The sequence below is a fragment of the Trifolium pratense genome, linkage group LG6 (genome assembly GCF_020283565.1).
Source record: "Trifolium pratense cultivar HEN17-A07 linkage group LG6, ARS_RC_1.1, whole genome shotgun sequence".
Taxonomy (NCBI): domain Eukaryota; kingdom Viridiplantae; phylum Streptophyta; class Magnoliopsida; order Fabales; family Fabaceae; genus Trifolium; species Trifolium pratense.
This window is the reverse complement of record NC_060064.1, coordinates 18,176,591-18,201,838: the sequence shown is the minus strand read 5'-3', so window position 1 is coordinate 18,201,838 and position 25,248 is coordinate 18,176,591. Positions and strand designations below refer to the sequence as shown.

The window sequence follows — 25,248 nt, the reverse complement described above, 5'->3', positions numbered from 1 at the left end:
ATTTAGCAGAGAGTAATACTTAAGCATTAAAAGGAGCTGATGTTAGCTTGTATTGTTCATACGCTTCATTTTCTGTGGATGGCAAGAAATGAGATTTTATTCAATAATGCTAAGATTTCCTTGCAAGCCGCCATTACTAAAATTCGCACGGCTATTTCTTTAAGCGCTTCCCTAGCAAATCATATGAGTCTGGCTGATCTTGGCTCGGCCTCCTCTGTTAGTGGCGCAAGTATGGCTCCCAGGCTGGGCACTGTTCACACAGTCTCCACGTATGCCGATCGCGTGTTGCAAAAGCTGCAGATTACGCCAAGTAATGCTCGGCCAGCGGCTTGCTTTCCGGTGACATGGAAGGCCTCGACGACACTTATGGCTCGGTCCGGGATGATTTGTTTGCTTGTGTATAACACCCCATATTGATTTATCTAGAATATCAATAGGAGCATACATAACTGAATCGGAAAACATTAAAATTACAGAATAACTTTTGTCCGACATAGTACAATTACAAGATAATTTGCCAGACAATACATAATCTTGACAAAATCCTGAATAAACTGTCATAATGTACAACATATAATATATTATACATCAGAGCGAAATAGAATGCATAACAATCAGGCTCAAGCCTTGAATCATCTTCTATAATAATTTAACAGGTGAATGCTACGAAGTTTCCATAAACAGCGTCTTTACTTCAATCCTCTTGAAAATCCATTTATCATGCTCAACCTGTTACCTATAATCAATAAATCGTGGGTTGAGACTACTAAGCCTCAGTGAGCTCCTGCTACCCCAACTACAGTGGTGACTACACCGGGGGCTCGTACATAAATCAGTTGATCACTAAAATAACTCATATTCATAATTGAATAGCTTAAACATAAATAAAGGTGTATCACATAATTTATTATCTTTATTAATTTTATAACTCACGGACACTTCGAGGTGAGCGGGTCTCGAAGGCCTGACTGTAGTTTCTGATATTAAATGTAGATCAGAGAACCACCTCAGCTCACAACTTAAATAACTTGATTCCCACTAAAAGTGAAGAATCCCTCGTAGCAAAAGCTAGACTCATAGCCAAAGGCTAGATAAAACTGTGGTTCGGGATCAACCACCATAATCTGATCAACTGTCTTAAGAATCTAAATTGCATTAACCTGCCCATCAACCCTTCCCGGAAATATTTCTAACTATTATGATCATCCTGATTAAATTCCTAAGTGTACTGATTTTAAACATGTAGAAAGTCTGTAATCGTGGAATTTAGACACTTGTTGTTTTTATAAAATACTATTCGTGACGGAGGGTTTTTAGTTAAATTAAATTAGTTGACATATCCTCCATCCTTAACTCAAAAGCATAATGGTCTCAGGTTGCATCGGTTCATAAGAGTTGTGCACCGGTTCATGTACTCAGTTTGTTACAAAAATAGTTATTGTTACAAAAATAGTTATTCTGGGTTCCAAGCTCCCGTGCATACTGTCTATGCACCGATTCAAACTCTGTCCAGGCCATGTTTGAGTCACTCATACCGGGTATGCACCGATTCACACGTTTTCCATGTTTTTATAAAACACATACTGAAGCCTATGCACCGGTTCAAGCATAGCTTGCACCGATTCATAGACTCAGAACACACATTTTCTAAGCTCTGGAAAACATATGCATCGATTCATAGCTGTATGAACCGACTCAAACACGCAACCTGTAACATCCAGCAGCACTTACCATTCCAAAACAGTATACATATCAATCATTTTATGCTAAATTCCACGAATCATTCTAACTACACACATTCAACACAGCTATAGGGTAAGTTTTGCCATGTGTCAATCACACAATGCTGCAGAAGAAATCCTAGCTGGACAAGATCACAAATACTTTGCTTCTTCTGGCCAACAGTTTGAATTTCGTTTCCCCCCTTTCATCTCTTTGCTTGCTGGGCCAAACTTTTTTACCCAGCCCAGTCCAATAAGCCCAAGGATGGCAAACAAACAAAAAATGGTCAGAACTCATAAGCAAGCTGTTGTCGTGTTGTCGTTTTCAGCATGCGAGTGATTTTCTTCATTTGGGTAACAAACATGTTGCTCCTTTCTCTGCTGCAAGCTCCTTTCCCTGATCTAGGTTTCAAATTCAAATTTCAAATCCCCCTCAAAATGTCTTTTGTGGCATCTCTATTTGCACACACAATCTCTCTCCCTCTTCTACCTTCATTCAATACATGCCAATCTCTCTGCGTCCATTTCTCTGCTTCATCTCCCAGAATCTAGATAACAATTTTTTTCTCTCTTTGTTTTCACTTTGGTACAGATTAACTTCCATTATTAATGATTAGTTAATGTGTTATTTTCCTCACAGATTCACACTTCCATCGCAATTTTCAGGTAACGATAATTTAGGATTCGTCAATCTGGAAGTTCATGATTTGATTTCATATTCTAATTTTGATTTTTTTTTCTTGCAAGTTTTTATTGTTTGTTCAGGTTCACAATTAGAGTTTGATTGGGTAAGTTTTCTGAACTTTGAATTTTCAATTTTCCCCTTCTGAGTTATGTATTATTTTAGTTTTTTGTGAATATGTTTCAATACGAAAAACTTATGGCTTTGTGGTCTTACTTTTGTGCTTTTATCTTATATTTGATTTGATATTTGAAAACTTATGGATTTTCAATGGAATTGATCTATTGTTTGAGTGATCTTTTATAATTTGATACTTTTAATTACTTTAGTTTGATTTAGATAGAAAGAATCATTGTCATCCTTTGAATTCCTTACTTTAATGAGAGTTGGTAAGCTACATAGCTTTCATTGTATTTGAAAACTCTCATTTGATTGTGAAAGTGAGCACTCAAAGTGTTTGAGGAAATGTCTCAATATGAATAAACAATGGCTTTGTGTTCTTATTTTTTGGTGTTTTTCTATACCATCATTTGTATGCAATTAGTGAAAGAATTAGTGAAAATAGATAATTTGTTAGCTTTTACATCACCAACTTTCAGGTACTTTATAAAAATGGTGTCTTCTTCATCATATTTTTTTATATGATTTATTTAAATTTTTGCAAAATCTGTATGAAATCAACTGTAATACTCTATTTGCACTTTGCAGGCCAAAAGATTTGTAGACTATTTGGCTACTTTGGTCCTCTAAATGCAGTTTTCGTGCCTCATGATGATTATATTAGGTAAGCTTATTTACTCTGTCTTAAACACAACTTATATATAGCTTCTTTGTGTTGTTTTAATTTAAAGTTTTAATTTTCCAGTTCAATGTGTTACATGTGAAGTTGTATAGTGCTCCAAATTTATCATTTAATTTTGGTCAACATGATGGCATTGTTTCTCACTCTCAGATTACTACTTTTAAATATAGTTTTTGTTTCTCATCTACCCGATATAATTTTTAATTATTTTTAACTTTAGAGCAATTGTTTTTCTTGCTCTGCTGCCATGTGTTAAGTAGAGTGAGTCACTTCATTTCAGGCCATGTTATTCAGTCTCATGGAACTAAACTCTTAGATGCAGCATGCAGCCGCCTCAGTTGTAGAAAATTTGGGACTGTATTATATTTCAAGAATCGATATACATTTTGTTTGCAAGCTAAATTCACCTGAAACTTCTGTTTTAAAGGCTTTGGATTGCGCAATCTTGATAAATTTGTTTTTTACTTGCAGGCTTTACCCGGTCTGCAGTTGACTTCACTTAACAGAGTTATTGTCCAGAGCATGAATGGGAAGAAAAGACATGAAATGAGTCCTTGATTATCGTATTTTATAGTTGCCTTCTTTATATTACTAGATGTTGCTTTGGACCTATGGTTTTAGACAGGAAAGTTAACATATATTGATTCATTTTCTTTTGCATCTAGAAATTTATTGCCCTAAAATATTCCATATAAAAACATTTCATGTGTGCATGTAGAAGCTCCTTTTGCTGTTGTAAGTACAGTTGCAGAGAGTGTGAGAGCTCATGCCATTGTTGATGTTGCTGCTGGTCAGGTTGAGCTTCATTTTCTTATTTATTGAGTTCCTTTGTTTTCCTTCAATTTCTTTAATTTACCAACTTCATGATAACGAAACAATCTCCATCAATAACACTTTTATATAGTGCTGGTTTTGATGGACACATAAATGAGTTCTTATCATAGCCATACAAATAGAATGGTCTCTTTGAAAATCAAATAGTTCTATTTTTTTTTTTATTATTTTAACAATGAATGGTAGGCTAAAAAAAAATCTAAATTTTGATGTTTAGTTGCTATTTTGATTCTTATGTTCATTCTTCTTCTTTGCTTATTGTGTTTATGTTTTCATTGCAGCAAAATGACATACCTATGATTCCTATAAGATGCTCAGAAAATATGAAGTTCTTCTATTTTGTTTACAAATTGAGGTAATGCAGATTTTTTTTAGTCTTAATGAAAAAGAAGGCTGCTTTAAAAGTTTGGTTTTCTCAACCGAGAAAATTTTGTTTTTTGTTTCATGAAAAAACTCTCGAGCATGAGACTATTGTTGAACTAATTATCTCCCTTTTATATTATTCTTTCTCATGTACATATCTTCCTTTGTTAGATATATCAAAATATTATTAGAACTATCTTGACCATCCCTTTTTAATGTTTTACCTCTACAATAGAGAATGTTAGTTTCATACATGAAGGAGGGGTTTTGTTTTTTATATTTAATTTATCGAGTTATTGGTACTATTTTGGATGGTCATTGGTAGTGTATATAAATTGGAAGTGGTATATATTTGTTATTCGAATCAATGGAAAAACTTCCATACTGTTGTTAGGCATAGATTTAGGTGTGTTTGTTCTTTTCCCTTTTCTCTATATATTGGAAGTGTATATAAATTAGAAGTGGTATATATTTAGAGTCGTATGCTCACTAAGTTCTTAAAAAGGAATTAAATATGCATCTATTTGGAACTTCGTTCAAAGCTCCATTTTGGAGAGAGTAGTTTAATTACTTAGCTTGAGTGGTATAGTTTATTTATAATGTGGAACTTTGGTCAAGGCTGAGTTTATTTATACATGGTCTACAATGGAAACCTTTCATTGTGACAAGGCTTCTATTGATAAAATGTATTGAGCCTTGGTCATTTTATAGGTGTTTGGACCAATTTACTTCATATTTCAGTTTCACGTGTTTGTTGTGATTATGATGATGTTAACTCTTAAGTATGATTTTTGGTTTTTATGGTTTCTTTTCTGTGAGATGATATTAAGTATTGAATAGATGAAATTAAACCACCCCCTTGGTATTATGTTATATTCTTCTCCCAATCATTTTTTAACACATTCATTTTTGGGTCAAAAAAACTGAACTTCAACTTATATTCATGAGTTGAGACTTGAGTGATGAAATTTTCTTTATCTTATAAACTTTTTCAATAGATAGTATGCTGATTTTTTCCATTGGAATGGCTTGGTGAAACTTGTGATTTCTTTCTTCTCTGTCCAGACAAGAAAGTGCAGATAGTATATGGCTCACTACCTTTTGATCTTGAGGCTGGTCATAAGATACTACCAAATATAATTCCCTGGAATTTTCTCTCAAGAGTTATCCACACTAATCGAGAAGGAGGTTGCCAAGTCAATGACCATAATAGAAAACAACTCAAACTGGGAAGGGTTAGCTAATGAAGAGCTTTGCATAGAAACTGATTATTTAGCTATTCTTGACAGCACTTCTGTTGTATGGCTACTTTGTTATCAATTTAGTTATGTAAACATCTTGGTTGCTAATCTGTTGAGGTGTACAATTTTATTTTTTCAATTTTTAGTGCAACTTATACAGTGGAATTGTTGACTGGAAAAGATTATGTAAGTATATTTTAAGGTTGTTTTAAGTCTTTTACTAAAAGTGAAGTGAAGAAATTTCAAGTTATCCCAATCTATGGAAACAATTTTATATAGAAGAAATTGTAAGTTTTAAAAGTGAAAGTTTATTGACAAAAAACACGAGGAGTGTCCGATATGGATGCTGAACGGAATAAATTTCAAGTTATCCTAATCTATGGAGACAATTTTGTATAGAAGAAATTGTAGGTTTTAAAAGTGAAGTTTATTGACACAAAACACAGGGAGTGTCACATATGCATGCTGAAGTGAATGAATTTCAAGTTATCCCAATTTATGGAAACAATTTTGTATAGAGGAAATTGTAGGTTTTAAAAGTGAAAGTTTATTGACACAAAACACGGGGAGTGTCCCATATGGATGCTGAAGGGAATGAATTTCAAGTTATCCCAAACTATGGAAACAATTTTGTATAGAAGAAATTGTAGGTTTTAAAAGTGAAAGTTTATTGACACAAAACACGGGGAGTGTCCCATATGGATGCTGAAGGGAAAGAATTTCAAGTTATCCCAATCTATGAATACGATTTTGTATAGAAGAAATTATAGGTTTTAAAAGTGAAAGTTTATTGACACAAAACACGGGGAGTGTCCGATATGTATGCTGAAAGGAAGAAATTTCAAGTTATTCCAAACTATGGAAACAAATTTGTATAGAAGAAATTGTAGGTTTTAAAAGTGAAACTTTATTGACGCAAAACACGGGGAGTGTCACATATGGATGCTGAAGGGAAGAAATTTCAAGTTATCCCAATCTATGAAAACAATTTTGTATAGAAGAAATTGTAGGTTTTAAAAGTGAAACTTTATTGACGCAAAACACGGGGAGTGTCACATATGGATGCTGAAGGGAAGAAATTTCAAGTTGTCCCAATCTATGGAAACAATTTTGTATAGAAGAAATTGTAGGTTTTAAAAGTGAAACTTTATTGACGCAAAACACGGGGAGTGTCACATATGGATGCTGAAGGGAAGGAATTTCAAGTTGTCCCAATCTATGGAAACAATTTTGTATAGAGGAAATTGTAGGTTTTAAAAGTGAAAGTTTATTGACACAAAACACGGGGAATGTCTCATATGGATGCTGAAGGGAAGGAATTTCAAGTTATCCTAATATATGGAGACAAATTTGTATAGAAGAAATTATAGGTTTTAAAAGTGAAAGTTTATTGACACAAAACACGGGGAGTATCCCATATCGATGCTGATGGGAAGAAATTTCAAGTTATCCCAATCTATGAAAATAATTTTGTATAGAAGAAATTGTAGGTTTTAAAAGTGAAACTTTATTGACGCAAAACACGGGGAGTGTCACATATGGATGCTGAAGGGAAGGAATTTCAAGTTGTCCCAATCTATGGAAACAATTTTGTATAGAGGAAATTGTAGGTTTTAAAAGTGAAAGTTTATTGACACAAAACACGGGGAATGTCCCATATGGATGCTGAAGGGAATGAATTTCAAGTTATCCTAATATATGGAGACAAATTTGTATAGAAGAAATTATAGGTTTTAAAAGTGAAAGTTTATTGACACAAAACACGGGGAATATCCCATATGGATGCTGATGGGAAGAAATTTCAAGTTATCCCAATCTATGAAAACAATTTTGTATAGAAGAAATTGTAGGTTTTAAAAGTGAAAGTTTAGTGACACAAAACACGGCGAGTGTCCCATATGGATGCTGAAGGGAAAGAATTTCAAGTTATCCCAATCTATGAATACGATTTTGTATAGAAGAAATTATAGGTTTTAAAAGTGAAAGTTTATTGACACAAAACACGGGGAGTGTCCGATATGTATGCTGAAAGGAAGAAATTTCAAGTTATTCCAAACTATGGAAACAAATTTGTATAGAAGAAATTGTAGGTTTTAAAAGTGAAACTTTATTGACGCAAAACACGGGGAGTGTCACATATGGATGCTGAAGGGAAGAAATTTCAAGTTATCCCAATCTATGAAAACAATTTTGTATAGAAGAAATTGTAGGTTTTAAAAGTGAAACTTTATTGACGCAAAACACGGGGAGTGTCACATATGGATGCTGAAGGGAAGGAATTTCAAGTTGTCCCAATCTATGGAAACAATTTTGTATAGAAGAAATTGTAGGTTTTAAAAGTGAAACTCTATTGACGCAAAACACGGGGGGGAGTGTCACATATGGATGCTGAAGGGAAGGAATTTCAAGTTGTCCCAATCTATGGAAACAATTTTGTATAGAGGAAATTGTAGGTTTTAAAAGTGAAAGTTTATTGACACAAAACACGGGGAATGTCCCATATGGATGCTGAAGGGAATGAATTTCAAGTTATCCCAAACTATGGAAACAATTTTGTATAGAAGAAATTGTAGGTTTTAAAAGTGAAAGTTTATTGACACAAAACACGGGGAGTGTCCCATATGGATGCTGAAGGGAAAGAATTTCAAGTTATCCCAATCTATGAATACGATTTTGTATAGAAGAAATTATAGGTTTTAAAAGTGAAAGTTTATTGACACAAAACACGGGGAGTGTCCGATATGTATGCTGAAAGGAAGAAATTTCAAGTTATTCCAAACTATGGAAACAAATTTGTATAGAAGAAATTGTAGGTTTTAAAAGTGAAACTTTATTGACACAAAACACGGGGAATGTCCCATATGGATGCTGAAGGGAATGAATTTCAAGTTATCCTAATATATGGAGACAAATTTGTATAGAAGAAATTATAGGTTTTAAAAGTGAAAGTTTATTGACACAAAACACGGGGAATATCCCATATGGATGCTGATGGGAAGAAATTTCAAGTTATCCCAATCTATGAAAACAATTTTGTATAGAAGAAATTGTAGGTTTTAAAAGTGAAAGTTTAGTGACACAAAACACGGCGAGTGTCCCATATGGATGCTGAAGGGAATGAATTTCAAATTATCTGAATCTATGTACTTAACAAAATATAAAACCATATCATATAAACAATTTTTTTTCCCGTGCGTTTTCTGGATGATATTAACAATAATAACAATAATATTATTATATGTGTTTTTTATATGGTTGTGTAATATTAACAACCAGCTGTCTAAGTATTGTATTTAATCGGATAATACAATCGTCATCGCCCGTGCGTTGCACGGGTTCCTAACTAGTTAACAACATTCCAAACATGTAGGGCATATTCAATTCATTAATTAAGTCATTTCATGAGTTCTCCCTAATTAGTCCCTAAAACTTAAGTTAACATGCATAGTTGGATTTTGGGGGAAAACTAATAAGGCTACTCTATTAAGTGAGAGTTTTCCTAAAGGAACCCACCTGAACATGACGTTTGAATCGTGCTAACAACATATTCGGAGCTAGTTGAAAAACAGAATTTGCAGCCACAACACTCTAAACCCGTAGCCCAAAGTTCTGCATCAGACCTCGAACTTCAAATGCTTCTTCCGAATTCATTACTGCTTAGAAATCCATGAAACTGGCGTCGAATCGACCGGAATTTCGTTAGCTTACCACAGAATCAAGCGGCATTTCAAACGGAGTTACGAGGAGTGAGAAATTACCTTTTTAGTGGAGGTCTGTCCAGAATACGGGTTTAACCCAAATCCTTCCAATTTCTTTCTTTTCCATTCTCTTCAATTTCTTCCAAGCTTCAATCTTTAGTCTCCACTGTTACAAGTCCACATCTTTGCTGAAATTCCAAACTAACAGTGAAACATGACTTCTTTCAACCTTCACTTTCAAGGGAAATCGGATAATAACTATCTCATTCTCTAACCATCAAAATCGGTCAAATCAACACAGAAGAGGGGAAAGTTTAGGAATGCTTACATTACATTGGTTTCCAACATCTACAAGCTACCCATAAGAAATTCGTGCAAATGGTGGAAGGTATGAGTTTGTGAGGAAGAAAGGGGTTTGTGGCTAAGAGTGGGAAGGAGAGGAAGATAGGGTTGGTTTTTGCTTCTATTGAGTTTAATTGATGATGGGTTAAGAAGAATTCATACATGCATTAAGAAATTTGATGGATTAATGGAGTATGAAGTTTGTGGTTATGGTGAGAAAGGGAGGTTGGGCGTGAGAGTGTTTTGAGAAAGAGAGTTGTTCTTCTCATCTTGGAACTTATATGGCTATTACTACAAAATTACTATTTTGTCCTTCACAAGTTATTCCAATTTACACTTATGTAATTTCCATATCCTTCACTTGTCCAATTTTTTTCTTGTAATTAAATTCTCAACTGTCTCTAATTAATATTACTACTATTAATTAAGTGGGTTGTTACATTGTGGTGCTATCTTTCGGGACTGTTCAGGTGGTTTATTACAATAATATTGTATATACATCGCGAAATATATTTTATTACAATAGTACTGATAATATATAATACTTAAAAAAACACTAAAATATATGTGTCCACCAGTACCACAACCGGGAGGTTGATGAGCACGCCTTCCTCGTTCAAGTAATTCCACATTCTCGTTGTCCTCGTCCTCATTCTCTTCAATTACACAACTATAAATTTTTTCTCCAACTAAAAAGGCCATTTGTTTTTTTGAAATAAAAAAATAAAGTCATTTTTGGCGCAAAAAACTTTAAAAAATAAATAAACAAAGTTGTCTACCATGCATGCAGAGACAAGACACGGAAAGCAAAAAAAAAAAACATTCTGGTCAATGGTGGAATTTTCAATTCCGTCATGTCAAGTCAATGGTGAAATTCTCAATTCCGCCATGTCAGGTCAATGGTGGAATTCTCAATTCTGCCATCAGTGGGGACCTGTAATGCGTCAGGTTTTGTCCAAAAGAGGGGAATTACGAAGAAAAAAATAATTCAAGAGGGGTATCGTAGTAAAAAAAAAATTGTGGTATAGAGAAAAAAAATCTGATATTCATCGGCTACATTGTAAACAAAAATAATAATAACGTACACCAAAATCTACATTAATTCTTTCATCCAATTTCTAAAAATTATGCAAAACTATTGATCTTTTTTGCAAGAATTCTTGTCAACCAAAATCAACAATCAACAAAGCCACTAGGTTTTGGATTAAAAAAAAACCACTAGGCTAAGTTTAGCCTAGTGATGAGAAATTTGGGTAGTACGTTATAGGTTATGAGTTCGATCATCAGCTTATTGTAAACAAAAACAAAACAAAACAAAAATCAACAATCAACACCAAAAAAAATAAAAATCAACACCAAAGTCACATTGTAGAGGGGTTTTTTATTTCAAGAATTGTTAACATTTTTTTTTTGCTTAATTACAATTTTGGTCCCTCTATTTTTAATTTTTTAAAATTTTGGTCTCCCTATTTTAAAATCCAACTTTTTTGTCCCCCTATTTAAAAAATTTTTGACTTTTGATCCCCCACTTCAATTTGGAGTCAATTTTGAAGATATAGTCAAATTAATTGTGATGTGGCAAATCAAATGTAAAGTGACTCCCAATTGGAGTGGGGGACTTAAAGTAAAAAAAGAAGAAAAAAAATGGGGGACCAAAAAGTTGATTTTTAAAATATAAGGACCAAAATTTCAAAAAAAAATCAAAAAATTGAAAATAGGGAGACCAAAACTGCATTTAAATTTAAATTAAACGCATATATAAATGTATTATTATAAATTAAAATTGAAGTATATATAAGTTTAATCTCAATGGTCTATTAATTTATTAGTCTTTTATTATAATTATTAATTCATTAGTCTATTTAAACATAAATATAATAAATTTATTTAAATATATTCACTACATGAAATAAACTTTTAAACAATTTAATATGATATCAAACTTTCAAAAAATCATACTCAAATCCGAAAAATGTAAAAAATAAATCTATAATAAACTATCGATCAAGCTTAAGCTTTCAATTTTTTAACACGACCAACTGATGTTTAACAAAACCTAATTCAGTGTAACTTATTCTCCGCCCATTCTTTTCATGCTGTCCTCTAATTTGGGTCATTCATCTATTTTTTTTTCCTCTCTTTTCTTCTATGTTCTTTTTTTATTTGTGGGACAATCGATCGTTCGATTAACAAAAGGATGGAGGGCCGGAAAAAAAAAATGCACGAGGGGATCCAATTCCAGCTTTTTGCACTTTCATTTTATCATTAAAAAAAAAAAGTAAAATTTAAACTCTCCCCTTTTGAACCCGGGTATATATATTTGTTCCCGCGGTTCTACTGCTGCACCATTCTGCCGCGGCAAGTTTTGTTTTTGAACAACGGAGCGGCAAGTTATTATGCACAAATTCGGCTCAAAAGCTTCAGTCTATTCTCACAACCCATTCAACCTTATGCCACTTATCCGTTATATCCACACCACCATTGCCAATTCTTATCAATCAATCTACCATTCAAACCAGCTCCTTAATGGATTATCAAAATCCGGTCGAGTTGATGATGCACGTAAACTGTTTGAAAAAATGTCTCAAAAGGATGAATATTCATGGAACACCATGATATCTGGCTATGTTAATGTAGGAAGATTAGTTGAAGCAAGAGAGCTTTTTGATGGGTTTTCATGTAGGAGTTCCATCACATGGTCTTCCATTATATCTGGGTATTGTAAATTTGGGTGTAAAGTTGAAGCTTTTGATTTGTTTAGGTCAATGAGGTTGGAGGGTCATAAACCTACTCAGTTTACTTTAGGGAGTGTTCTGAGAGTGTGTTCATCGTTGGGTTTGATCCTAACTGGGGAAATGATTCATGGGTATGTTGTAAAGAATGGATTTGAATCTAATGTGTTTGTTGTTACTGGACTTGTTGACATGTATGCTAAGTGCAAGTGTATTTCAGAGGCGGAATTTCTTTTCAAGGGGTTGGCTTTTGATAGGAAAAATCATGTCTTGTGGACGGCTATGGTTACTGGTTATGCTCAAAATGGTGATAGTCATAAGGCGGTTGAGTTTTTTCGTTACATGCATACACACGGGGTTGAGTCTAATCAGTATACCTTTCCAACTATTTTGACAGCATGTTCTTCTGTATCAGCTGGTTGTTTTGGTGAACAGGTGCATGTTTGTATTGTAAGAAGTGGTTTTGGGTGCAATGTATATGTTCAAAGTGCATTGGTTGATATGTATGCAAAATGTGGAGATTTAAACAGTGCAAAGAAGGTATTAGAAACTATGGAGGACGACGACGTTGTTTCGTGGAACTCCTTGATAGTTGGATTTGTAAGACATGGGTTTGAACAGGAAGCTCTACTATTATTTAAAAATATGCATGGAAGAAATATGAAGATTGATGATTATACATTCCCATCAATCCTGAATTGTTGCGTAGTAGGTAGTATAAATCCAAGATCTGTTCATTGTTTGATAATCAAAACTGGATTTGAGAATTATAAGCTTGTTAACAATGCTCTTGTTGACATGTATGCCAAAACTATGGACATGAATTGTGCATACACAGTGTTTGAAAATATGCTTGAGAAAGATGTCATCTCATGGACCTCCCTTGTAACCGGTTATGCACAAAATGACTCCCACGAAGAATCACTGAAGATTTTTTGCGACATGAGAGTTGCAGGTGTAAATCCAGACCAATTTATTGTAGCAAGTATTTTGAGTGCCTGTGCAGAATTGACTCTTCTAGAATTTGGTAAGCAAGTGCATTCAGACTTTATTAAATCAGGCCTCAGGTCGTCATCGTCCGTGGATAATTCTCTTGTAGCCATGTATGCAAAATGTGGATGTCTAGATGATGCTGATGCAGTTTTTGTTTCAATGCAAGTTAAAGATGTAATTACTTGGACAGCTCTTATTGTTGGTTATGCTCAGAATGGTAAAGGAAGAGACTCCTTAAGATTTTATGATGCCATGATTTCTAGTGGCACAAAACCAGATTTTATCACATTTATAGGATTATTATTTGCTTGTAGCCATGCTGGTCTTGTGGATGAAGGTCGCAGTTACTTTCACCAGATGAAAAAGGTATATGGAATAAAACCTGGCCCTGAACACTATGCCTGCATGATTGACGCTTTCGGACGATCAGGAAAACTCGATGAGGCAAAAGAATTACTAGATCAAATGGATGTGAAACCAGATGCAACTGTATGGAAATCACTCCTTGCTGCATGTAGAGTGCATGGAAACTTAGAGTTGGGAGAAAGGGCAGCTACAAATCTTTTTGAGTTGGAACCTAATAATGCAATGCCTTATGTTTTGCTATCTAACATGTATTCTGCAGCTCATAAATGGGATGATTCTGCGAAAATTCGAAAGTTGATGAAATCGAAAGGAATAGTGAAGGAGCCTGGATGCAGTTGGATTGAGATAAACAGCAGGGTGCATACGTTCATTTCTGATGATAGAGGCCATCCAATGGAAGCTGAGATTTATTCCAAGATTGATGAAATTATAGTGAGAATTAAGGAAGCCGGTTATGTACCAGATATGAATTTTTCTTTGCATGACATGGATAAAGAGGGAAAGGAAGTTGGTCTTGCTTATCACAGTGAGAAACTGGCTGTTGCTTTTGGATTACTAGCTGCTCCACCAAGTGCACCTATCAGGATATTTAAGAATCTCCGAGTTTGTGGGGATTGTCATTCGGCTATGAAATATATATCGAGAGTTTTCACTCGCCATGTCATCTTGAGGGATTCAAATTGTTTTCATCATTTTAGAGAAGGAGAATGTTCTTGTGGGGATTATTGGTAGGATTTTTCTTCAAAAAAACTTCATACCAGTAGTTTCAAGGGAAGTTAATCCACATGACATTTTCTAGCTTTTGGGGGCTTGATTACACAGGTTGTTGTTTCTGTTGTACTACCAAGGTTAAATTTATTTATTTTTTAATGTCATATATACATAGAGAAATTTAAAATTTTCCAGCATAATAACAGTAAATTGATACCACTGTAAAAAAAATAAACAGTAAATTAATACCATAATTTTTTTTTAACAGTAAATCGTTTTAGGATGGAAGAGGATCTACATTTTCTTTAATTGAAATTGTATATTATGAGCTGCAAAATGGTAACATGTAAGATTTTAGATCATTGATAGTTTGTTTCTTCCTAGTGAACTAAGTAATTAGCTCAAGTTGTTAATGAGCTGCTCTTAGGATGAATTGTTCGGGAGAATCAAAGTTTGATTTTTGGTGAAAACTATTTTTTACCAGATTTTATTTACCTCAGGACCGAACTTTGAATTACTAAGACCCCTTCCCTTGAAAAGCAGAGGGATAATACCAACAAAAAAAACAAATTGCACGAGTGAGGAATTTAACTAATAAATATAAGGGATATGTTTTTGCTGTCTAATGAATGTTTCTTTATGCTCAGAATAACTTGCTCCTGGTATATACTACTCCCTCCGTCCCAAAATATAAGCAAAAACTAGTCAACAAAAGTTGATGTATTTGGTGTAAATTTTAGTCCAGATACATTAACTTTTGTTGACTCACTTTTACTTATATTTTGGGACGGAGGGAGTACTTCATAACCAGTGTATCAATTAGCAGAGAATGTAATCAAAACTATGAAATACCTTTCTGGTTACCAAAACTTTCAGTTTCCACTCTTACAAAAGAATAGTTTATCTTAACTATCGAGTAAGCATTCCCCTTTATGGTATGAAATGAAGAGATGGAAAATAACACCCGAATCACTGGTACCCTTGGTCACTTGAAAAAATTGGAGGAAAATGGTTCATTCTCAACATTTAGATCATGTCCACAGAGAATGTTAAGGAAAAAAATATGCTTATAAGTCATCAATTTATTTAGATATTTAGTTGTTTTAGAATTGAAGTTTAATAAGACTTGGCAGTTAGCAGAACCAAGAGACACATGCAGAATAATTTATCTTTAAAAAAGAAAAAGAATAAAAAAAATAGAGAAGCTGGTGGAAAATTAGAAGAAAAAAAATGCTACTCATTTGATTGATGATTTCCACAGTCCACTTTGAGGAACAAACAATCTAGAACTATATGAAACGTTAGCAAAAGAATTGTGTGAACTTGTTATCTTTAAAATTGAGGCATACATCAACCAAAAACTACTTAAAAATTGAATGTAACAGTTTCAGCAGGCACTCCTACATCATCCATGTGATTGTCATCTGCAGGTCCTTGATAAAGAGGTTGCGTGGTTTTGAGGCTCATATGAGTTGTATAGTCATGATTGTGCAGGTTGGACAGCAGAGATCTGAACTGTTAGCGAAAGTAGCATTGCTGGTCTGGTAATCTACTCATCCAAAATCAATTTACAAATGGCCGAAGAAAAAAATCAACTCCTTGCATGCTCAGGAATGAGACGCCGACGCAACTCATCAGATGCGCCTGCCAACTCTGCAACATTTTTTTTTAATTTATGTAAGCAATAACGGAATATTTGATCTTATCAATCATGTTTAGTTTATCACCATGTGTTACCTTGAGCTGTAAAATCAAACAAAGGGGGAAGTTCTTGCCCATTCGGTAAGCGTACATTTGGGTCTCGGAGATCATCAAAGAAAGAGTGTGCACATGCTTCCAACTGTAAACAAAATATAATCAGCACTTCTTTGCAACACAGTAATCAAACAACTGCGACTGAACATACGATAAAGCTACGAAAGGTATCGTTTTTAAAACCAAATTAACTTTCTTACAGCTGTGCAACGTAGATTTGGTGAATACTGAAGCATCCTTGACACAAGGTCCACTGCTTCAGAAGGCATGCTTTTGTGAAAGATCTGGATATTACAGGAGTATTACAATTTATCAATTTATCAATCAATTACAAATTATAAGCTTCCGGGGCAGGTAGGAAGTAATAAAGAACTACGAACCTTGTGCCATGGGTGAGCTTTAATCTGAGGAAACTTGAATTCAGTGTAATTTGGATTCATGCACTTTATTTCTTCTCTTGTTGGTGTTCCCAAAATCTACAATACATAATAACACTCAGATTGAAGATCCAAAAAACAACAGAAAGCAACATTCAATAAGAAGCTAATAAAACAAAAGGACACTGGCACAAGAAAATTTACCTTAATGATCTCTACCAACTGATCAACCCCACTCTCTCCAGGAAAAATTGGCTGCAAATAAAATAGCATTGCTATATATAAGAATCAATCTAAAAATGTGTAATGTTCTAAATTATTGTCTGCATAGCAGTATATAAAATTGCAGATACCACATAAATGCAAAACCAACTAAGAATTCTCTCACACAATGAACTTCGTGAAAACGTTGATTGCTTACAAATGATATTAAAACTCCTTAAACAAATTCTCACCTGTCCTAGAAGAAGCTCAGCCAAAACACAGCCAGCAGACCAAACATCAATAGCAGTTGTGTATTCCGTTGCACCGAATATAAGTTCAGGAGCTCTATAATACCGTGAGCATATGTATGATATGTTGGGTTCACCAGGCACCTAAAAGTTCAATAATATCATAAGCCCAAGCACATATAAAATACAATTTTCAAATTGATAAAGAAAAAAACGGAACTTACCAACATTTTTGCACTACCAAAATCACATATCTTTAACTGATGACTCGCGGGATTAACCTGTGATATGCAATTACATGTCAGTTTAATAGAAATTTAGTATTTCTTGAAATTTAAAAATACATGGTTCACAAACAAGGAAATTTGAAAGAAAGAAATAAAGAAAAAGATTTCATACCAATAGATTCTGAGGTTTGATGTCACGGTGACAGACTCCAACCACATGATGCATATAATTTAAACCACGGCAAATCTGCAAGAGTGTATTGACATGATGAATCAATAACAGAATAAAAGTAACCAACCAAAAGCAAATGGCTGGAATTCTATTAACATTATTGAGGAAGCTCGTGACCAAAATAAACAATGATAATTGACTCAATTTCTAGATTACCTGATACATGTATAGTTGCACATAAATTATAGGCATGTGTTGGTGCATCCTGACATAGTGCTTTGAAACTCTGTAGACAGTTTCAGGTACGTACTCCAAAACTAAGTTAAGGTACACATCTTCTTTTTCAGCCGTCGAGTAGAAACAGTGCTTTAGTTTAAGAACATTAGTGTGTTCAAGCATGCGCATAACCTGGAGTTCCCTATTTTTATATCTCTTGTCTTGTAAGACTTTCTTTATTGCAACGGATTCGCCAGTTTCAACGCACTTAGCCTACAACATATTCAAGCCATCGTGGATAAGCAAAGAGAGTAACTTGACAATTCCATACAACACTGAAACACTGCTAAAGGAATATAAATACCTGATAAACAACACCAAAAGAACCGGTACCAACAACACGCTCTGCCGCATATGAGATTATCTGAGCGAAGCAAAAATGAAGTTATCGAAGGTACAATATTTTAAGATTCTTAAGACTATACAGCGGAATAGAAATTAATGGACTGATCAGAACAATACCCTCTTTGGCTGTCCATCTCGACCACCAATAGAAGTTGTAATTACTTGACCAGTTTCGGTTCCATTTCCGTTCACAATAGTTGCTTCCATATCCTGCACACAGCAAATCAATTACCAAACTCAATGATTGATTGCTTTTCAACAAAAATTAGATTCACTAAACTTAACTATAAATGTAACTTTTCATTTAATGACATCTTTATAGAGTTAAAAAGGCGCATGCATATGCTAGGTCTCCAATGAATATAGAAAAAATTCAAGTAGGAAAATAGAACAAATTAATAACAATAAATACCTTTTCGTTGTTGTTTTTGCTTTTATCATCTTTAATTTTCATTTCGTTTAATTCTTTTGGAAGCTGATCACAACCTGACTTCTCGGTTTTAGCCACAGCAGAAACATTAGAATTACTTGTAGTAGATACATCTCCTTGCGATGCATCTACATACTTATCCTTGTTATTTCCGCCTCTTTCAACACGATTTGTTTCCCCACTTTCTAGATCAAACTTGGCTCTTTTTATGGTAGAATCCCCACCCTGAAAAGGAACAGTTTGAATTTAACTAACACACATTGTGTACATGTAGGCATGCCAAATCAGAAAACCATATCTCAAGTACATAAACTTTTCTAGCATTTCCACTTAATTTAGTTTACCATATTGTTAGCTCTTGCCATAACTAAACGAGGAATTAATGACAATTATCTAAAAGCAAACATGCAAAATCTAGCATACATTATCCAAATCATATAACTTAGTCACACCATAACTGTTTCTTGAACATTATCATCTTATTTTGACAAAGCTATACTTTCAACAGCACAAACAATCATATAAATTTGTGAGATCATAAAAAATTTTGAATTAAAACAACTACATCTGAAAAACAAAACAAAGAAAAAGTGGTCACAAAAACCATATTACAGATTTTTAAATCCAAGAATAAATAACATCAGCAAATGGATGGAAAAAGTAAAATAAATCCAGGAACCAAATTACAGATTTTTAAAAAATAACAAGATTATTATCAAAAAAATAAAAAATAAAATGTTATGCCTAAAAAGTACTAAAATCATAAACATGGTCATTTCATGAATAACATTTTAGTTTTGTTATATTTCTTCAGCTACCAAACAAAACAGCAACAAAAGCAACATCTTTAAAAAAATTATAGAAAATAAAAATAAATAAAAAAACTTTTTGAGATGGAGAGATCTGAAACTTACAGGATCTGATGAAATAGAGGTTCTACCAGAAGCAATGCTTTTTAATCTTCTCATCATGTTCATATTGTCTGATTCCAACCTCAACAATACACAACTGAATCAACAACACACCCTCAAATCTAAACACCCTCTAAAAATTTGTTATTATATGTTTTTTATTTTTTTTTTGTTGAAAATTGAAAACAAAAGAGAGAAACACAAAAAATTGAGTTTCTCCCTCTTGTTTTTCAGTTTCTGCAAACAACAATAGAAATGGAAGAGAAAAAGAACAATGAAACAAAAAACAAAACAAGACACAAATCTATAATAAAGCAATGCTTTCTCTCTCTCTTTACTAAAAATAAGGTGACAGGTGTTAGTTAAGATTTTGAATGGTCAAACATCCATCAATTCCAATCATTCTAAGCTTCAAAGTTTGTACCTCAGTCAAACGAGAAATACTGACCGTTGATAGGAAATGATGGAGAATGGATGGTGAAGATTTTTGTTGTCATTTACGAGAAAGGGATCATAAGGACAGAGATGTGAGACATTAACGGAATATTCGGAGTGTTTAAATTTGACATGCGATGTTTAAGGATAACAAATGGTTAACTCTCGTCTCCTTAGTTATAAAAATTGAATGATAGTCACAAAATTTTTAACTATTACCTATTAGGGGGTCAGGCACGCGCATTTCGCGCTCGTTTGTGTCTAACTTATGTCCAATTAAAAAAGATATGTCTTATGTTATGGTGAATTTGTTAATAAAAGATTTTTGCTGCTAAAAAAAAGATGTGTCTTATGGTGAGTTTGTTAATAAAAGATTTTTATTGCTGCTAAAAAAAATCAACGGTATTGTTGGTATTATGAAAAGTTCACACCAAAACTCATGTATCCTCTTTATATACAATATAGAATAGATACAATAAAATGACACGGAATATAGGAACAAATTATTTGACTATATATGATTGGCTTAATTAGTCATTTGGTCCTTTAAAGATATTTTAAGTTTCACAATGGTCTTTTAAAGAAAAAAATGTCTGTATTGGTCCCTTAAGGATACATTCGTTTCTCAATTGGTCCTTTCCGTCAATTTTTTACAAAAAACATTAGTTTTAGTTGACTGAATTGTGGATGTCATTAAGTGTAAGTGGTCCACCAAAAACCTTATTAATTTTTAAAATTTTAACCATTGGAATTTTTTGTTATATTTGGAGTTAAAATTTAACGGAAAAGACCAATATGACAAACATATATGTCTTTAAGGGACCAATCCGGACATTTTTTTCTTTAAGGGGTCAATCTGAATCTTTTTTTCTTTAAGGGACCATTGTAAAACCTAAAATATCTTTAAGGGACCAATAGACTAATTAAACCTATATGATTTATTTATATATAATATCAATAGAGGAACAATTTTAAGGCTTTGGCTTACAAGTGCATGATATGGTGCATAAGTTGCCGATTTTATTATAACGAATACAAATTTTACAAAATTCACCGTTGAATTGAAAGTTTATATTATATAGATCATCCATAAAAAAAAATTAAAAATTATTTGATATGTTATTGAGACTCATAAAGATTAACGATATTTAATAAAAATTCATAAGCCTTTAATTTTAACGGGTCTCAATTACATATCAAATGATTTTTAATTTTTTCAAAAAAAATTATAGATGATCTATATGATATAAACTTTCAATCCAACGGTAGATTTTGTAAAATTCATATTCGTTATAATGAAACTGACAACTTATGCACCATACACCATATATCATCTACTTGTTCATGATAGAACTTGCCCAGTTTTAAATGTCGGGTTTTAACTATTACCGGATCATTCAAATAATGACTAAAATGAAATTGGTCAATAAGACGCTCGTTCATAAATCAAGTACCCTCTTGATCAAGAATTTCAACTGTAGTTAACAAATTTTAATTCTCGATGTTAAACTCAATTCATTTAGTAAATAGGCCCGTTTTGATTAGCTTATTTTTGAGTTTATCCAAACAACTTATTTTATAAGTTCACACTAATGCAAATTGTTCTTATAAGCTATTTTATCATAAACTACCTTGACAAAAAACATAAGCTAATACATAAAAATTGTATAAGCTGTTTGCATAAATTCAAAAATAAGCTAATACAAACGGGGCATAGAAAAAAGCTAGTTAGAGAAAATGTAATCGTGAGGAAATTAGATGAACACCAAAATAAGTCGGTAAATCATTCAGTAACTAATATATAATGACAAAACCATGATTTAGTTTATAATTAAAATTTAGCTTCCATCTTTCAGGGAATGGATTCTCTCAAGTGTGATTTACACTTGAGAGAATAAAGTGTAATCTAACACCATCTAAATTCATTTTCTCTAAATTTTTATATGTTTCTCTCTCTTAATCAATGGTAACAAATCACACTTTATTCTCTCAAGTGTAAATTACACTTGAGAGAATCCATTCCCAATCTTTCATGTTTCAAGATATTCATGGGTTGTTACTCCATTTTATCTATCAAATAGATCTATAATAATGCTACTATATCTAGAGAAACAATTGAAAGGCTAAATTAAATTCATATAATCATTAGGCAAATAACAGGAAATTGCCATTTAATATGATAGGTTCAGATTAAATGGAATTTCATCTTGATCTACACTTCCTTTGTCCCTAATGCTTAACAAAACACAAAATCATGAATGAATGGAAATTAAGTCACCTTTGACCATTAATTTTTTTTTACATTGTTGTTGAAGTGATACATTTTAGTTCATATGTAAAAGAAAACTTTTGACCATTCATATATATACATACATTGTGATCCAATGTGTTTCGCATAATTTGAATATTGTGTCGGTGATTCAAACTCCTACATAGGAACCGGGGACGGATTCATGTAGGGGTTGAATGTAGCTATAGCCACACCAGAATTATTGGATAAATACGAATAACTACTAATATTATCATAAAGATGTTTTGGCTTAGTGGTTAAGTTGTTCCCCATTTACTTAAGGGACCAGAGTTCAAGTCCTATGGGTTGTTTTTTGGCTTTTAATTTTTTTTTTTACAAGGAAATTGCTTTGTTGCTAGTTAACTACAAAGAATCAAGAATAATAGTTGTGGTAATTTTTGTTTATAAAGGAGTGATCAATATATATATTATATACATATTAGAGAAATTAAATTATACCGGTAACATTTTAATGAGTATAAAATTTAAAGAAATTTATCGTTAAATTTAAAATTCATATCATCTAGATAATTCATGTAAAATTCTATAGAAATTTAAAATCATTTGATATGTTATTGAAATTCACCAACAATAAAGGTTTATACGCTTTTATTGAACACTATTAATTTTAATTGATCTCAATAACATATAAAATTTTATTCTTTTACTTTTCTCTCAACTACAAATATGATTTCTTTGTTCGTTATTTTGTTATTTTTTAATGTGCTTTCTAGAGATAAAATTACTTCTTCAGCTAATCTGCAAGCGTGATTTTGTTGTTAACTATAAAGCTTGTGAACGTAATTTTTTTAGCCACACCAATATATCAGGTCTGGATCCGTCCCTGATAGGAACTAAAATGTATCACTTCAACAACAAACAACATAGACATGTATATTGACACTACCTAAAATCAATCACTCTTAGAAGAACCTAATCAAAATGACTTTGTTAAATACAAAGTTTTAGAATAAATACAAAATACTAATACTAAGAATATATATACATACACACATAAGTAACTTACCTGCTGTGGAAAACAATACTTCAAAGCCATGAGTTGAGTGATAAGAGCGCATAAATATGACACAAACAAGCATACTCATAATGTGCATTCTTCCCCTCTTTTAGAAGCAATTTCTAGCACAAAAGAATGAAAAAGGTGACACAACCATGAAAATGCATTGCAAGATTGAGAGCTGAGAAAGCCACAAAGGTAGGCTCCTAAATAAAACGACACAACAAATCAGTTAGATAAACTATCAAAAAAAAAAAATAAATCATCAACAAAAAATATATAATAAATGAAATTATTTACATGAATCCCTTGAAATTGTGTGTATAGCAGTATAAATATACAAAAGACTTTTTTATATTGATCATCTAAATGTCATTACTCGTGAGAAAATCTAATGTATATTATAGGTGTGAGAGAGAGTGGACTAGTTGGGAAGTTGTTTTTGGTTTGATGATGACAGGTAAATTTTTGTTGTTTCACACATGCAATAGTTCATTGATAGGATATTTTATATTAGTTACTATCAATGTAGGTACCTTGAGAAAAAATAGGAACTAATGTTCTCCAATAATCCAAACTGATTTACCAAAACAAAAAAAAAAAACTAATATTTGATAATCTTTTTTGCCACGAAATAAAAAATAGCATGTAGCAACCATATGAGTAATATTGATATTATCTAATTTGAAAAAAATGCAAAACATTAAAAAGCCAAAAGGCATTTAACAATGAATATATGAATGATAAGTTACTTAGGTTAACTATGAAAATTTAATGGCTAACTATGAAAATTTTAAAAATCTAGTTTAATCTTTTAATTAAATATAATGGTTAATTAAATATAACGGCTAATTATGAGAATCTAAAAAATATCCAACATATATAATTATATCAATTAAGTCCATCTTTTTTTGACAAAATAAAATTAATGTACATATTTTTAATGGCTAGTTAAATTACGGCTAATTATGATAATTTAAAAAATATTCAACGTACATAATCATATCAATCAAGTCAATATTTTTTTGAAATTATGTCGCACAACATTTCATGCTTTTGTAGTTGTCTTTAATTCATATTTGATGTATCCTTTAAGAGTATTTGCAAATCATCGATCTTCAACCTTTTCCTCTCCATCTCAAGTTTTCCTTCCTTAATACGTGTCCAATTACGTGAAAACTCCGACATTATGCCAACTTTTTTTTAAGTCGTCTTGCAAATCATTAATTTTTTCCAAAAGGGGAGACTTTTCCACAAGTTTTTCTTTCTTCTTCCTTTTGGCCGTCTTTTGACCCATCGGACGACGTAACGAAAGTACGTGATGGTTGATTATATTCGCTGATCGTTGGTGTCGGTGGGTTGGAAGATGATGAATATGCTCTTGAAGCTGAATTCTTCGTTCTTTTTGCGGAAGATTCTGTTAAACCCCCAAGCTATTTGTCTTCATCCTTCAATATTTTCCATGCATCTTTAAATGTAAATTTTTCATGTTCATCTCGGTAATATATTTGCTTTGCAGCTGAAATGATGTCGCTCTCACAACTCCCGCTTTTATGTGTAGTCACAGCGTGTTTGTAGCACCCAACAAATTTTTGAACCGCATGATTTATTTTGTGTCATCGATCTTTTAGTCCCATCGGTTTCCTTTCTATATACTTTTTGTCCTGATACTTGTTTATAAGCTTCATCAATCCTCTTCCAAAAACTTTTCTCTTTTTTGATCAACCCCAATAATTGCATTCTTTGAATTGTTGAGCCATGATTGAATGAGAACTTCATTTTCCTTTGGTTGAAATCTTGTTTTTGGCGTATTAACAACCGGTGTCGATCCAACTTCTTCACCAAGGTTAATAGTTTCCAACTCACCTTGAGTGCAAAGCTGTGGTGTTTCAAACACTTGATCATTTGATTGCATGCCACTACTACTCATTTGAATCCCATGAAACATGGTGAGGTTAGTTAATTGATATGGATAATTTTCGGTATGATATGAATATTTTTCAAAGTGTGGGTTAATTTGTAGATTTGGGATAAAAGGAGAATTTTGAAAATCCGGGTTATGATTTGGATTTGGG

The 25,248-nt window shown here is 32.7% G+C and overlaps 2 protein-coding genes, 2 long non-coding RNA genes and 1 pseudogene across 10 annotated transcripts; 2 read left to right on the top strand and 3 right to left on the bottom strand.

The window, feature by feature from the left end:
- Positions 1–590: 590 nt before the first annotated feature.
- Positions 591–10,059, bottom strand: LOC123890646. 4 transcript variants are annotated; one of them, XR_006802903.1, is made up of 4 exons: positions 9,670–10,059; positions 9,402–9,575; positions 9,157–9,316; positions 591–736 (listed from the first exon to the last, which is right to left on the bottom strand). It is a non-coding gene; the product is annotated as an uncharacterized LOC123890646 (long non-coding RNA). The 4 variants fall into 4 exon arrangements; XR_006802904.1 differs by having other exon boundaries at positions 9,402–9,570; positions 9,670–10,058; XR_006802905.1 differs by having other exon boundaries at positions 9,402–9,529; positions 9,670–10,056.
- On the top strand, positions 1,624–5,910 carry LOC123890647. 4 transcript variants are annotated; one of them, XR_006802908.1, is made up of 7 exons: positions 2,083–2,387; positions 2,469–2,509; positions 3,112–3,187; positions 3,486–3,562; positions 3,677–4,000; positions 4,321–4,394; positions 5,468–5,562. It is a non-coding gene; the product is annotated as an uncharacterized LOC123890647 (long non-coding RNA). The 4 variants fall into 4 exon arrangements; XR_006802909.1 differs by having other exon boundaries at positions 3,466–3,562; XR_006802907.1 differs by lacking the exon at positions 3,486–3,562 and having other exon boundaries at positions 1,624–2,387; positions 5,401–5,556.
- Positions 10,060–11,747: 1,688 nt separating the features above from the next.
- Positions 11,748–14,636, top strand: LOC123887987 (pentatricopeptide repeat-containing protein At2g03880, mitochondrial-like). Its single transcript, XM_045936921.1, has one exon. The coding sequence runs from the start codon at positions 12,080–12,082 to the stop codon at positions 14,504–14,506; it is 2,427 nt and encodes an 808-aa protein (XP_045792877.1). The 5' UTR covers positions 11,748–12,079; the 3' UTR covers positions 14,507–14,636.
- A 1,065-nt stretch (positions 14,637–15,701) lies between these two features.
- LOC123887986 (shaggy-related protein kinase theta-like) lies at positions 15,702–19,801 on the bottom strand. The gene is made up of 13 exons (XM_045936920.1): positions 19,434–19,801; positions 18,502–18,744; positions 18,207–18,299; positions 18,049–18,108; positions 17,685–17,957; positions 17,469–17,543; positions 17,294–17,350; positions 17,073–17,213; positions 16,822–16,872; positions 16,621–16,716; positions 16,441–16,524; positions 16,223–16,325; positions 15,702–16,138 (listed from the first exon to the last, which is right to left on the bottom strand). The coding sequence occupies exons 1-13, from the start codon at positions 19,494–19,496 to the stop codon at positions 16,077–16,079; spliced, it is 1,401 nt and encodes a 466-aa protein (XP_045792876.1). The 5' UTR covers positions 19,497–19,801; the 3' UTR covers positions 15,702–16,076.
- Positions 19,802–24,178: 4,377 nt separating this feature from the next.
- On the bottom strand, positions 24,179–25,121 carry LOC123888620 (annotated as a pseudogene).
- Between the last annotated feature and the right edge of the window lie 127 nt (positions 25,122–25,248).